At 62.5% G+C, this 12,693-nt stretch overlaps 1 protein-coding gene across 1 annotated transcript; it reads left to right on the forward strand.

The window, feature by feature from the left end:
• Positions 1-781: 781 nt before the first annotated feature.
• Positions 782-11,552, forward strand: BESB_028350 (uncharacterized protein; the record flags this gene model as incomplete). The annotated part of the gene is made up of 5 exons (XM_029361509.1): positions 782-1,595; positions 1,934-2,821; positions 3,473-5,250; positions 5,802-7,969; positions 8,510-11,552. 5 exons carry the CDS (start codon positions 782-784, stop codon positions 11,550-11,552), a joined length of 8,691 nt encoding a protein of 2,896 aa, XP_029215409.1.
• Positions 11,553-12,693: the final 1,141 nt, after the last annotated feature.

Raw genomic sequence — 12,693 nt, forward strand, 5'->3', positions numbered from 1 at the left:
GCTGATGAGTCTGCGGTTTGAATCCGTGATTCACCTTGTTAAACAAATTGGAAGTTGAACCGAATTCCTCCTGAGCCCGGGCGCCCGCTTTTCGCTGCCAGCGGACGCCCTCCTTGCCTGCCTCGATGCCGCGTGTGTCTTGTGCTTTTGTGCAGACATCCACGGAACTCACGTCCTTCTCACCGCCGCTTTCGAGGCTTGTCTTTCCCTTTTCCTCAGTGATACGAGGCGCTCGATCCTCTCCCCAGCGTCACTTCCGGCTGCCGCGATTCGATTCCTTCACAGCCGCACGTCTTCGCCGTCTCTGCGGACGCGAAGCGCCCTGTCGCCGCGAGCTCAGCAGCGGCTGTTTTTCGTTCTCGCGTTCCCTCTCTCGTGCTGCTTCTCTTTTGTATCGTGACTGGCTTCTTCTCTCTCCTCTGGCGCCCGTTTTCTCCGCGCCTCGCCTTCCCGGGCCTCAGGGGATGAACCGCCCTTCGCGGGCACACAACAGCGCCCTCGGCAGAAGCGCACGCAGCTTTCTTTTTCGATCTGTGCGGTTTCTTATGAAGGAAGACGATACTGGCAAGGTCTCGCCCCGAAAAGCCGCGACAGGGAGTCCTTTTTCCTCGTAAAGGGCGCGAGGCGAGGAAGGAAGCGAGTTCACCACCGACGCCTCGACTCGTCTTTCAGCTTGCCAACGAAATGATGGCTGCGCCCAAACGCCTACAGGGCGCAGGAGCGTGCTTCTTCCCTCTCTCTGCGCATTGGGGAGGCGGAAACAGCGTCTGAACCCCGCAGAATGGACGAATTTCGCCTCTCGCGGCGTCCTCCTTCGCAGGAGCGACGCCCTGGAGGCGCGCTCTCAGCGACAGGCCTCTCTGCTGCAGCTCCTCAGCGGCCGCCTCCCTCGCTGCCTCTCTCCCTTTCTTCCTTCTCCGCCCGTCCGCCATCTGGCGTGGTGTCCCGTGTACCTCCGTCTGGCGTGGTGACTCTCTCCACAGAAGAGAGGAGAGCGGGGTTTGCCGGCGCCGCGTGTCGCGGGCCTCTTGAGCGCACAGGGGCCTTCGCTGCCTCCGCGACGAGCGCCCATGCGCACGCGACCTCTCCTGTAAAGATACCTGCCTCGCTGACGTATTCGTCCGCGGCGCTGCGCACTCCGTCCTCGGCCGCGTCCCGCGGAGCTGCCGGCGCCTCGCAAACGGGTACAGGGGGGGCCCGGGGTGCTGCGACCCCGCAGCTGCGCCTGGAGCCCGCAAAGCCCTGGGCGAGTTTCCAGCGGACTCAGCAGGAGAAGGGCTGCCGGCTAGCGGAGGAAACGAGGACAAGTCTCCGCGAGACTGACACAGCGGCCGACCGCTGCGACAGTCTCGCACGTCCTCTTGAGTCTGCCGCGCAACCTCTGCCTGCCTCGGCGCGCGCGCTTCTTCAGAGGCCTTCCTCGATTTCGTCTTCGTGCGCGTCGGACGCGGGCTCCAGTCCGTCTTCTTCCGCATCGTCTGGCTTTGCGCAGGCGCCAGGTTCCGCCTCTGCAGGCGGCGGGGCGGACTCGCTCGGCGGCGCCCAGCGCGCGTGGGCGTCTTCGGCGCGGGCTACGAGGCGTATCTGCGAGAATGGTAAGGTAGGACATGGTTCGCAGGCCGCCAGGCTGGCGCACGTGAAGCAGCAGGTATTGAACGGCGTGGTGTTTCCCCTACGCGCCGCGGCCGCCCATGGCGCCGACTGGCGGCGTCTGCCTTCTTCGAGTTCCTCCTCTTTGTCTTCAACCGCCTCTTCGTCTGCGCGCCCTTCTCCTCCCTCATCGTCCTCTTCTTCCTCGCTGCCCTCCTTTTTGCCTCCACCGTCTTCATCCTCTTCGTCTTCTTTTTTGCCAGCTTCAAACTCCGCAGGGGGGCGGCGGCCTTTCCGCTCTCCGCGCACCCTGCCGCCGCGCCTTCAAGCTCTTGCGCTGTAGCTTTTTCGTCCTCTTCTTCGCCGTCTTGCCTCCCGTCTTCTAACTCCTCCACTGCGTCTGGCGCCCGTCTTCCTGAGGCCCCGCGGTCTGGAGGGGCTGTGACGCTGCAGTACGACTCTCTGCAGTCGGGCGCCGGCGCCTGCGGCGCGGCTCCATCTCGCGCGTCTCATCCGCCTTCGGCGCCGCTCGACGTCGGACTGACTTCACTGTCTTCTTCTTCAGCGTCTCTCTCCTCTTTCTCCGCCGCGTCTCCCCCGCCTCGCTCTCATCCGCTTTCGGCGTTTACTTCGGCCTGCCGCAGCATCGCGCCCTCGTCGCTCAGCTCGCCCGCGACGCTGGGCGCATCGGCGCCTCCGTTCCGTCCTCTCCTCCCTCTTGCGTCGGCTGCGCCGCTCTCCGCCAGCGCAGCCTTCGAGGAGGCGCGCGCGCGGAGCCTCGAAACGACTTCGGCGCGAGTCCGCACAGAGGCCGACGCCGACCGAAAACAGACAGAAATCACGCGAGAAGAAGCGCGAGGAAATCGAGCGAGAGAAGAAGCGTTTGAAACGCACTGCGACAAGCGCATGCGCGAAGAAGGAGACGCGAGCAGAGATGTGACAGAGAGGAAAACCCGAGAGATAAGCGCAGAGCGCGACGAGGCGAAGTGGCTTCACGTGGATGTCGTGGAGGGCGGCAGCAGCACGGGGCGTGACGTGAAGACGGGCGAGGAAGACACGCGAGGCGACACAGAAAGCGACAAAAAGGAACCGCGCGGAGACACCTGCGAAGGGGCAGAAGATGTATTCCCGCTCCACAGCAAAATTTTCGGCAGGTTGTCTGGCGAACAGAGAAAGGTCGTCCTCGCCCCGCCAGATGCCAATCTGTGCGTCATCGCCGGCCCAGGTTCAGGTAAGTCGGTCGGGTTCTCGCATCTGTCTTTCTGCGCCTTCTTCGCCCAGTTCTTGATGCCTGCGCTCCTTGGTGCCCCCCTTCATGCGCGCCATCCACTGCTTTGCTCTCCCTCCGCGCTGCCTGTGCATCTCTGCCGCTTTATATATATATATATATATATATATATATATATATATATATATATATATATATATATATGTATATATATGCGGCTCCTGTCGCTGTTGCCACACTCTCGCCAACTCGCCCGTCGCCTTTGACTTTCGGTCGCCGGCCTGCGTTCGTTTGTCGCACGCATGCGTCTGGCTGTGGGCGAACGTCCTGCGCGCCTCGGTCTGGTTTGTCAACTCCTCCCGCACGCGCGATCTTTCTTTTTTGATCCGCCTGACTGCCGACGACGTCGCTGAGACCTGCCGGCGAAACGGTCGTCTGCACCTCATGACCGGAGTCCTCTTCGAAATTCAACGAGGAACTCTAGTGTCTTTTCCTCGACTCGAGCTTCTCTCCACTCGCCCCGATACGCTGTGCCGCGATTCAAGGCGCGGGCGTCTTGTAAGCCTCGCAACCCAGTCGGCGCCACGGAGGCTCCGCCTCTCGCGCGTCCACGTGTGGCTGCCTTCCCGCGTGTGTGTCGTCTGTCGCTTTTAGGGAAAACAAGCGCAATTGCGGCGCGCATCATTCGCCTGCTTCTTCTGAACCGAGGCCCGGTATTGGCGCTGACCTTCACCAAGCGCGGCGCCGACGAGCTCCGCGAGCGCGTCTTAGCCGGCCTCTCCGCGACCCTGGAGGAGCTCCGCCTTGCGCACGAGGCACGAGAAGACGCAAAAACCTCGCCGCTGCAGTGGGAGACGAAAAACGAAGCGGGAAGGACGCGAGGGCGAGAGGCAGACCGGAGCATCTTCTCGTGCCCTGCCGTCGACGTCGCCGGGAGCGAGGCGTCTCTCGAGAGTAGCAGATACCCGCCCTCCGTCCTCCCCTTCGCCTCCGTCTTCCGCAAGCCTCACTCTACCAAGCCCTCCGCGGCGCCGGCGCTTGCCTATTCGTCGGCGGCCTGCGCTTTGTTTCCCTCCACGTCGTCTTCTGCCGCGCCGTTTCCTGTTTCTTCGGGTACTCTCTCGCGGCCGCTTCCCGCGCCGGCGGCATCTGCGCCGGAGCTACCTTCAGCGCGCCCGTCGCGCGGCTCGAGCGGGCTGCCTCTTTTCTCGGATCTGGCTGGGCGAGTTTTCGTTGGAACTTTTCACAAATTCGGGACTCTCCTGCTGCGGCGCTACGGGCGCGCAGTCGGCGTGGCTTCGTCGTTTCTGATCGCGACGACTAGCCGCCAGACGCAGCTCGCTCGGACCGTGTTGGAGGCGTTCAAGGAGCGCGAGGAGGCGGAGGAGAAATTCGGGAAAGATCCCGAAAAATTATGGAGAAAAAAAGAGGCAGGCGGACGGGGAGGCGGCGGCACGGCGAGCCGAAGCCTCGAGGCGACGTTTCAGCAGCTCCGCCGCAGTCACCTGGTGAAGATGCAGCGAGCGGCCGAGGAGAAGCAACGCGAACGCAAACGCGCGCAGCTCCTCGCCGCGCAGCGCCCAGAAGACCTAGCGATCGGGGCGCAGCCGCGAAGAGAAGATGAGGCGGAGGCCCTCGACGCTTTCGAGGAAGAAGACGAGTTCCTCGACTTTCTCGCGGACGACGAAGAGGAGGAGGACGACGCAGCTGTTGGAGGCCTCGTCGGCGGGGCGAGACGCGAAACCGACTGCGGAGACGTGAGCAGCCGGGAGAAGAAGCGGCGCTTCGGCGCTTCGAAAACCGACGCAGGTCGCGGGCACGCTGCCTCCTCGGCGTTCTCAGCGTCATCTTTTTTTGACTGTCCTGGGGGTCCTGCGGGGGACTGCGGGTCGCGGCGAGCGAAGACGACATGGAAGGAGGTGGATATGTTTCTGCGGCTGGTGAGGAAAGCAAAGTTTTCAGAGACGTTTCGCGACACGCTGAAGACGGAGAATGCGAGTCTCTTCGAGCTCACAAGGCAGTACGGAGAGCTGCTGCGTCGCCAGCAGCCGCCTCTCCTCGACTACGCAGACCTCATCCTGCAGACGCTGAGGCTGCTCGAGGGTCACGGAGAAACGCGCAGAGAAGTCGGCACGAACTTCCCCATCGTCTTCGTTGACGAGTTCCAAGACACCAGCCTCTCGCAGTTCAAAATCGTCAAGGCGCTCGCGCGTGGGCGCCGCGAGGCCGAGGCAACAGACGAGGGACGCGCAGAGGCAGCGCAGCCGCACAGGGCCCCGAGCGATCCTGGAGACGTCGCGGTTCCTGCCTCGTCAGTCAAACGGGAGCGAGGGGAAGGGACCCCAACGCCGAGACCCAAGAGGACAGGCGGCGTGACGGTTGTCGGCGACGACGATCAGTCCATTTACGGGTTTAGAGGGATCGACGCAAAGGTGAGGAGGAGGAGGGAGCGCCGGCGAATGTCGAGGCTCGGATGCCGACGCCAAGGCAGCAAGGGCAAGAGACGCCGGCTCCGTCACGCGGAGACGTACCGCCTCAACCCTCCACGGAGCTCGATGCCGCTAAATTTGCTGGCTAAGTTCAGAACTCGCGCGATTTTCAGCCCGGAAGATAGGAGGAGACAAAAGGAACCGTGGAAGAGCTGGACACACACATTTATGCTTCCTTGTCTGCCCTCAAAGCTACAACTCTCATCTACACGCGAGCGTCCGCGCGTGTAGAGCTGCGTATTTGACGCGCGACCAGTTGGGGCGGGACGCTTTCAAATCGTGTATGTACATCTGTCTGCCTACGCAGACGCCGGCCTATGCATACTGGAGATGCAAGTATGAAAACGCTCGCAGATATATGTATATATATATATTTATATGTGTGGAGACCCGTGGCAACCTCGCACACTGAAACACCGGTTCCGACTCCGAGGGTGAGGCTGCCCCGTGCCTATGGAGAGGTTGTTGCTCTTCTTTTTTTTCGGTTTTTTCAGAATTTTTGCATGTTTGGCCGCGCGTTCCCGAACCGGCTTGAGCTGCATCTTTCCTGCAACTACCGGTCGGTCGCGCCGATCGTATCCACGAGCTTGGCGCTGATCAGTCAAAACCGGCAGCGCCGCCTCAAGCGCCTCCACCCCGCAGCCTGCGCGTCGGCCCTGGCGTTCTTCGCGGCGTACCTTTTCCGCGAGTGCCCGCCTGCAGCTTTGTCTGGCGCGACTTCCGCAAAGCCCGAAGACTTTTCCGGCGCCGCGGCAGCCTCTGGCAGCTCCTTCAAGCGCGCCTCTGCGGGCGTCGGGCTCGCTGAGGCTCCCGCCGCGGCCGCCCCGCCCCCTCCTTCTGTTTCCGCGTCGTCCGCCGCCTCGCATCTCTCGCCGCCGTCTTCGTCTGCTGGCGCGGCGCGCGGCCTCCCTGATATCTCGGCTTTTCCGCGCCCGTCGTCCGCGCCGGCTGGCGCAGCGTCTGTCGTGGCGTCTGCGCCGTCGCCGGCGGCGCTTGCGCTCTTGCCCCCTGTGCTCTGTGCGGTGCTCGCCTCACCCAAGGCGGAGGCCGCGTACATCCTCCGCTTCATCGTGGCGCTGAAGCAGGCGCGGAAGCTCTGCTGGGGTGACTTTGTGATTCTCTGCCGGACAAACCGCGGCCTGAAGGAGCTCGAGGACCTGCTGCAGGATCCACAAGTTCTGAAAACGGCGTTCGGCGCCTCCCTCGTCGACGGCGGCCCGCTGCCGGTCGTCCTCGCCTCGCACCCCCCGGGCGGCGCCGAGGCGCGACGCGACGAGTCTGTGCCGCGAGTGTCTCCGCTGGCGCCGGCGCTGTGGTATCGCCCGGAGCGGCCGCCAGATCCCGCGTTGCTCTGTCCGCGCTGGAGCTCTCAGGCTTTCCCGTCCGCGCTGCCGCTGCACAGCACGGCTCTCAAGGGCCGCGGCACGCAGCTCCTGCGGAAGCCGCAGATGCTTCTCGTCTTCGCCTACTTGCGCCTCGCCGTCGACGTGCACCACGACGCCTCCTTCCTGCGCGCCCTGAACCAGCCGAAGCGCGGTCTTGGTCTCGCCGTCGTCCGCGCCCTCTGCGCGGCGCTCGAGAGCCTCGAAGACCGCAAGCCGGGCGCCGACGCCGAGACTCCGGACGCGCGGCGAGATGCTGGTGGCCGCCCCAAGCGGAAGCGCGACGCAGAAGAAGAAGGTGCCGAAGCCGCGGGCGCAGGAAAGGAGACGCTAGTCAGTTGGGACGCCAAATGGCGAGAAGGGCCGCTCGAGGGCATTGAGCACGTCCGGCGAGCCCAGGGGAAAGGCCTCGGCGTCTTCGGGCACACAGACTCGAGTCTGGAGCCCAGGATGTTTTCGCTCTTCGAGGCGGCGTGCGCCCTCACGGGATTCGAACCCGAGTGCGACAAGCCGGGGGGATCCGCTTCCGCTTCGCCGTCACGCGGAGCGTCTCTGAGGAGGCGCGCGAAATGCCCCGCGGCAGCCCACAGGAAGCTGCGCGAATTCCTCAGCCAGCTCGTCGAGCTGCGGAAAGCTGCGCTCAGACCGTCAGCGACGGCGGCGGACGTGCTGCTTTTCGTGTTGAAGGACATGGGCCTGGAGGCGTTCCTGGTCGGCGCGCGCGACGACGGCGTAGCGAGCGACGCGGAGACGCAGGCGGCGAATGCGAAACGAAAGGGAGGCGAAAAGAAGACAGCCTCGTCGCCCGACGCAGACGCCCCGGCGCAGGACGGGGTGGAGTGCGAGAGCGGGGCAAGCAGAGCCGCGGAGGCAGACTCAGGGCCTCCTTCGGCGAGTGGAAGGCCGAAGAAGAAGCCCAGGAAGCGGAAGGTCGCGCAGGACGTCGGTGACGCGCCAGAGGACCGGCAGACGAAGACGGCTCGCGAGGAGGCGAGGGCAGGGCACGCCGCAGTCTCGCTCGGCGCGTTGTCGCTGATTTCCCACGGCAAACTGGATCCCGTCTGGGCGCTCCTGCGGATTGCGGAGACCTACACGCCCAACGCCTACCAGCCGACGGGGCTGGACTGCGTGACGAGGCTTCTGAAAGACACCGCGAACGAGCGCTGCCGAGGAGAGGATGCCTTCAGCGCCCAGCGACGAGACACGATCTTCCTCTCCACGATTCACCAAGCGAAGGGCCTCGAATGGCCAGTCGTCGTCCTCGCGAAGGCTCAGGAAGGGTGAGAAACCGCAGACAGAACTCAGGCGAGAAGGAAAGTGGAGGGAAGGGGACGGGATCAGGGGGGGGAGGGGCTTGTTGCATTTTAGGCGAAGGAAGAGACGACGGGCGCGACACGCAGGCTGAAACTGAGAGCCCAGATGCGCTAACCTGCCGTCTGCCGCTTCCTCGCCTTTCGTCCTCGAGCTGCACCCGGCTCGCGTTGAGGGTTTAGGGGTTCGAGTTGTGTAGAGCTACGTTCATCTGCGGGCGCCCATCGCAGCGCGTTGGCTGTTTGAGGGAGAGAAGTCTTTCTGGAAAGACCATGCGACTGAGAACGGAAGGCCTGGGGAGGCTTGAAGACGCGACAGCGAGGAAGAAGCGAGAGACGGAGAGTCATGGGGAGAGAAAGCAGTGCGATGAGCCATCAGAGTCTAGGTTTAGGAATGCTACAGTCGATGGGGGAGAGCAATGACTGAGCATACAAAACCCACGTATGTGTACAGAGTTTCTTTGGGCACGAGTTTTCTTCTCGACTTGGTGCGGTCCCTTTTTTTCGCAGACACCTGCCCCTGTCGAGTGACGAGGGATCCTCTTCTTTCGTCCCTGCGCACCGCCCCGCGCTCGCCTCCGCCTCCTCCTCCTCTTGCGCCTCTGTCTCTGCGTCTATTGACGCGGCCTCCACGACTTGGGAGTCGCTGCAGCGCGAGCCTGGGAGGCGACCGCCTTCTGCGCCTTCGGTCTCGTCGTGCCCTGCGTTCTCTGCCTCTGCGGCCGCTGCCGCTGAGGCGGCGCAGCGACGTCTGCAGGAGGCGCGCATGCGCGCGGCCTCGGCGGAGAAGGAGCGGATGGAGGAGAAGGAGCTCGAGGAAGAGCGCAGACTCTGCTACGTGGCTCTGACGCGAGCAAAGAGTCAAATCCTGGTCACGGCCTCGCGGACGGACAAGAGCGGACAGAGTCTCCGCCTCTCGCGCTTCGTTGTCGAGGCAAAGGCCTGCCACTTCCACCCCCTCTCCTGGCAGCCCCCCTTCGAGAAGGGCCTCTTGGCCGCCGAGTCTGGGGCGAGGGCGCTGCGGAAGGAAACGAAGGCGCGGCGAGAGATCGACTTGGCGCCTTTGACGAAGGGCGCGGGTGCAACAAGCGGAACTCGACTTGAGGGAGAGAGCGCAAGGAAGACGCACCGAGATGCGGACGGCGCGAGGGAGAAGGAGGGAAAGAGCCCAGGGAGGGGCGCGGCGGACGGGGGACGCGCTCGCGGGACTCTGGAGCCGCTTCCCCGCGGGGCATCTTTAGAATTCCACGGCGGCGACGAAGGCCAGATTCGGTTGAAGGAGGAGCAAAACAGAGGGGCGAACGGGATGTCAGACAAGAGAGAAAAGCATCACGCGGCAAGCGACCCCCCTCATGCTGTAGACGCAGAGAGTTTGGCGGAAAGTTGCTGCATGCGGGAGGGCTCTCCTGAGCACGCAAATGACCTGCAGGCTCTGAGGCCCGCTGCACTCTCTGGCAAGGTGTCCACGGCCTCATCCGGCGCCCGTGCGTCTTTCCCGTCTTCCGCAGGCTGTTTGGCTGCGGCCGCGTCCTGTCGCCGTTCGCCGGCTTCATCGCCTTCTGCGTCGCCCCCCGCGCCGCCTCTTCTTCCGTTTGAGGCTCCCTGTCGCTTGCCTTCCGCGTCCCTCCCGCCTTGCCCGGAGCTTCCTGCATCGGCCTCGCTGGAGGAGCTGAGCCCTCGCGCTCAGTCATCTTCTGCGCCTTCAGCTGCCTCCTTTTTGGGCGCCGCGAGTTCGTCTTCGTTTTCCCCCACACCGCCTTGCGACGCCGCATTGCCGGTCTCATCTGCGCCTCCATTCGCCTCAGCAGCAGTGCCTCCCGTTGGCCTCGGTCAGTTATCGGCTCCGACTCTGCGTCCTGATGCCTCTTCGGAGCCGGTCGCTGGAGATTCGCCCTCTTCGTCGCCCTCCTCGCCTTCACATCGCAGCAGCTTGCCTGCTTGCGTGGATGCGTCGCCCCTTCTCCGCGCGTCCGCTCCCGATGAGACTTCGTCTGGTGAGAGGCCTCTTTTTTCTCCGTCGCGCCGGTTCGCCTGGAGGTCTGCGAGTGGCGACGGCGGAAGCGAAGGAGGCTGCGAGGTCGGGGTGCCGAAAAATTCAGAAAAACTCCTCGAGAACGCCATCTGCGGGAGACTCAAGAACAGCGTCGAACGGGGCGACGTGGAGCCCCTTCTCGCTGCCCTCGCGGAGGCGGGGAATCCGAGCGCAGAAGAAAGCGAAGACGACAGCTCGGCAACAGACGCAGAAATTGATGCGGAGAAATTCGAGTCGAGCGGTGAGGAGCATCCAGAAGGAACGTGTGCGGCATGGAATTACGAACACGAAGACTGCCCTCTTGAGGACGCAGGAGAAGCCGAGACGAAGGCTGGCGCGCTCACACGCTGCGACTCAGAGAACGAAGTGGATATAACTGTAGTCGAGCTCGATGACGACGAAGTCGAGGGAGAAGAAGTCGCAGAGGCCTGTTGTGGAAGCGGAGGGGGGGAGACGAAGGAAGGATGGCAAGAGGCGCGGGAGAGTCTCGCGACTTCACAAGCTGCCGAAATCGTCGTTGTCGAGGCCAATGCATGCGAGGCGGAGAAAGACGACGACGAAGTCGACGCAGAAGAAACGCGAAAAGATGAGACCGCAGGGCGTCACGCGACAGCCGGAGAAGTCGCCGGCTTTGCGCAAGCAGAGTCAGGCCTCGCGAGCGCAGAGCGCGGGAGAGAGTACCAAGAAAAGAAAGAGAAGAAAACCTTGAATGACGCAGACTGGAGACAGGGCGCCGAGATGGGCGCTCGGAGCGAAATACAGGCCCAGCGGAGACGCGAACGAAGAGCAGAGAAAACTCGAAACGAAGCGCGTGGCGCACATGCGAAGGACGTCTTCACAGATGTCCAGAAAGAAGCTGAACCCGAAGTGATTTCGATCGATGAAGACGATGAAGCGCAAGCCACAGAGACTACCGAAGAACGGACAACAATGGCTGCGCCAAGCGAATCGGTTCAGAGAGAAAGGCGTGCGGGTCTTACGAGTCAAGAGCCCAATGCGCGCGATCACTCCAGCGCCGCGCCCGGTGACGACTTCGAAAAAGGAAGAAGGCGCGACCGCGAAAGCAGCTCGCGATCCGAGTCTGGCGCCAGGATGAGAGAGGAAGGCTTCGAGGACGACAGAGACGACAGAGCGCAAGGAGAGAGCGAGAGTTTTGACGATTCCCATGAAGACGTGAGTCTGAAGAGGGACTCGAAGAGCAAAGTTCGCTTCGCCGACGCCAGCGAACTCGCGCGCCACTCGACGCGAGCGTTGGCGTCTCCTGGCAGGCTTGCAGCGACCCAGCGGACCAAGCTTCCGAGCTCCAGCGACTCCGACCCGGCAGCGCCTCTCGCGCCTCCTCTGTCTTCGCCTTCCTCGTCAGAGTCTCCCGCTCCTGCTGAGGCCTCGTCGGCGCTTGAGCAGGCCTCTTGTCTGGCGGGCGCTGCGGCGCCATCCCTGTCTGAGGCCCTGCCCAGTCGCGTCGGCGGGTCGGCGCCTGGCGGGCGGCCCTGGCGGCGTTTCTTGTTGAAGAAAAAGTGAGCGAAAAGTCGAAAATTTGGGACAGGCTTCTGCGAGCGCGCTGAGAGCGACCGATATCGCTGCGGGATGCAGTGCAGAGTTTGTGTAGAGAAACGAAGTTTGCGTCTACCATAACTTTTGGCTCTTAGGGTTGAATGCCTTTGCCGTTCTCTGCCCCTGATACGGAGACGGGAGTGTCTACGAGAGTCGAAGAGACGCTGTCCTCTTTAAGATTCTGCGGTCGCTACTCACGCGTAACAGCCCCATGGGCTCTAGTCATCTGTAGAGGAAACGTTCACAATTCACTAGATTCAAAAGACCAAACTAAAGTTTCACGCGATGCTTACACACTCCAAACCACGGGCTTAGGCACAAGTCTAGGAACGGTCCCTACGTGCATCGGGTCGACTCGAATCGCTGCGTGAGATCAGGGAGTATTGAGCGCAAAGCTGGAGGCGTGCGCGCCGAGATTTGGTTTGAAATGCCCGCGGGGAGAACTACGAAGTTCCGACAAAGCTGCGCGAGCTTTCGCCGCGCCGGCAAACATGCGAATACCAATCTGACCCTCCCAGAAGTCGACTCCAGTATGCTCACGTATGGACGCCGTAGGCCCCTGTACAGGTCTGTATCTCTCGCAGCTTGCATATTCCTAAACCCTAAGCTAATGTAAACTAATTATACATATATATATATAAGTTTGGGTAGCACCCTCTGAATGAAGCGTTGTGTGTTGCGGCGGGCTTGGCGGGTTGCCCAGGAGCACGAAAGTTCATCGGCAGAGCGGAGGCCCGCGACCGTCCACGAGCGCGGTGAAATTACAAAATTACGGCTGTTTCGTATATATTCGTAGCTGTATATTTATAAGCATATATATATATATATATATATCAACGGATACATCGGGTATGCCCACGGCCAGCGCGGCCCTCTGAGCATTCCCGACTCCCTGACGCCGGCTTGACAGGAAAACATGCAAAAGTCCCCGTGCTTGAAATACCTCCGCCGCGACCCAATCAAGGCGGCAGAAGAGAGGAAGCAGAAAAAACAGTTAAAGACGAAAGTGCTGCGACCAAGGCGCCGAATCTAGACCGATTGAATCAAGGAACAGACTGAGAGGCGAGACCCAAGACGCCACAAACAGAGGGAATGGCGAACAACACGA

This window comes from Besnoitia besnoiti, assembly GCF_002563875.1.
Source record: "Besnoitia besnoiti strain Bb-Ger1 chromosome Unknown contig00015, whole genome shotgun sequence".
Lineage (NCBI taxonomy): Eukaryota > Apicomplexa > Conoidasida > Eucoccidiorida > Sarcocystidae > Besnoitia > Besnoitia besnoiti.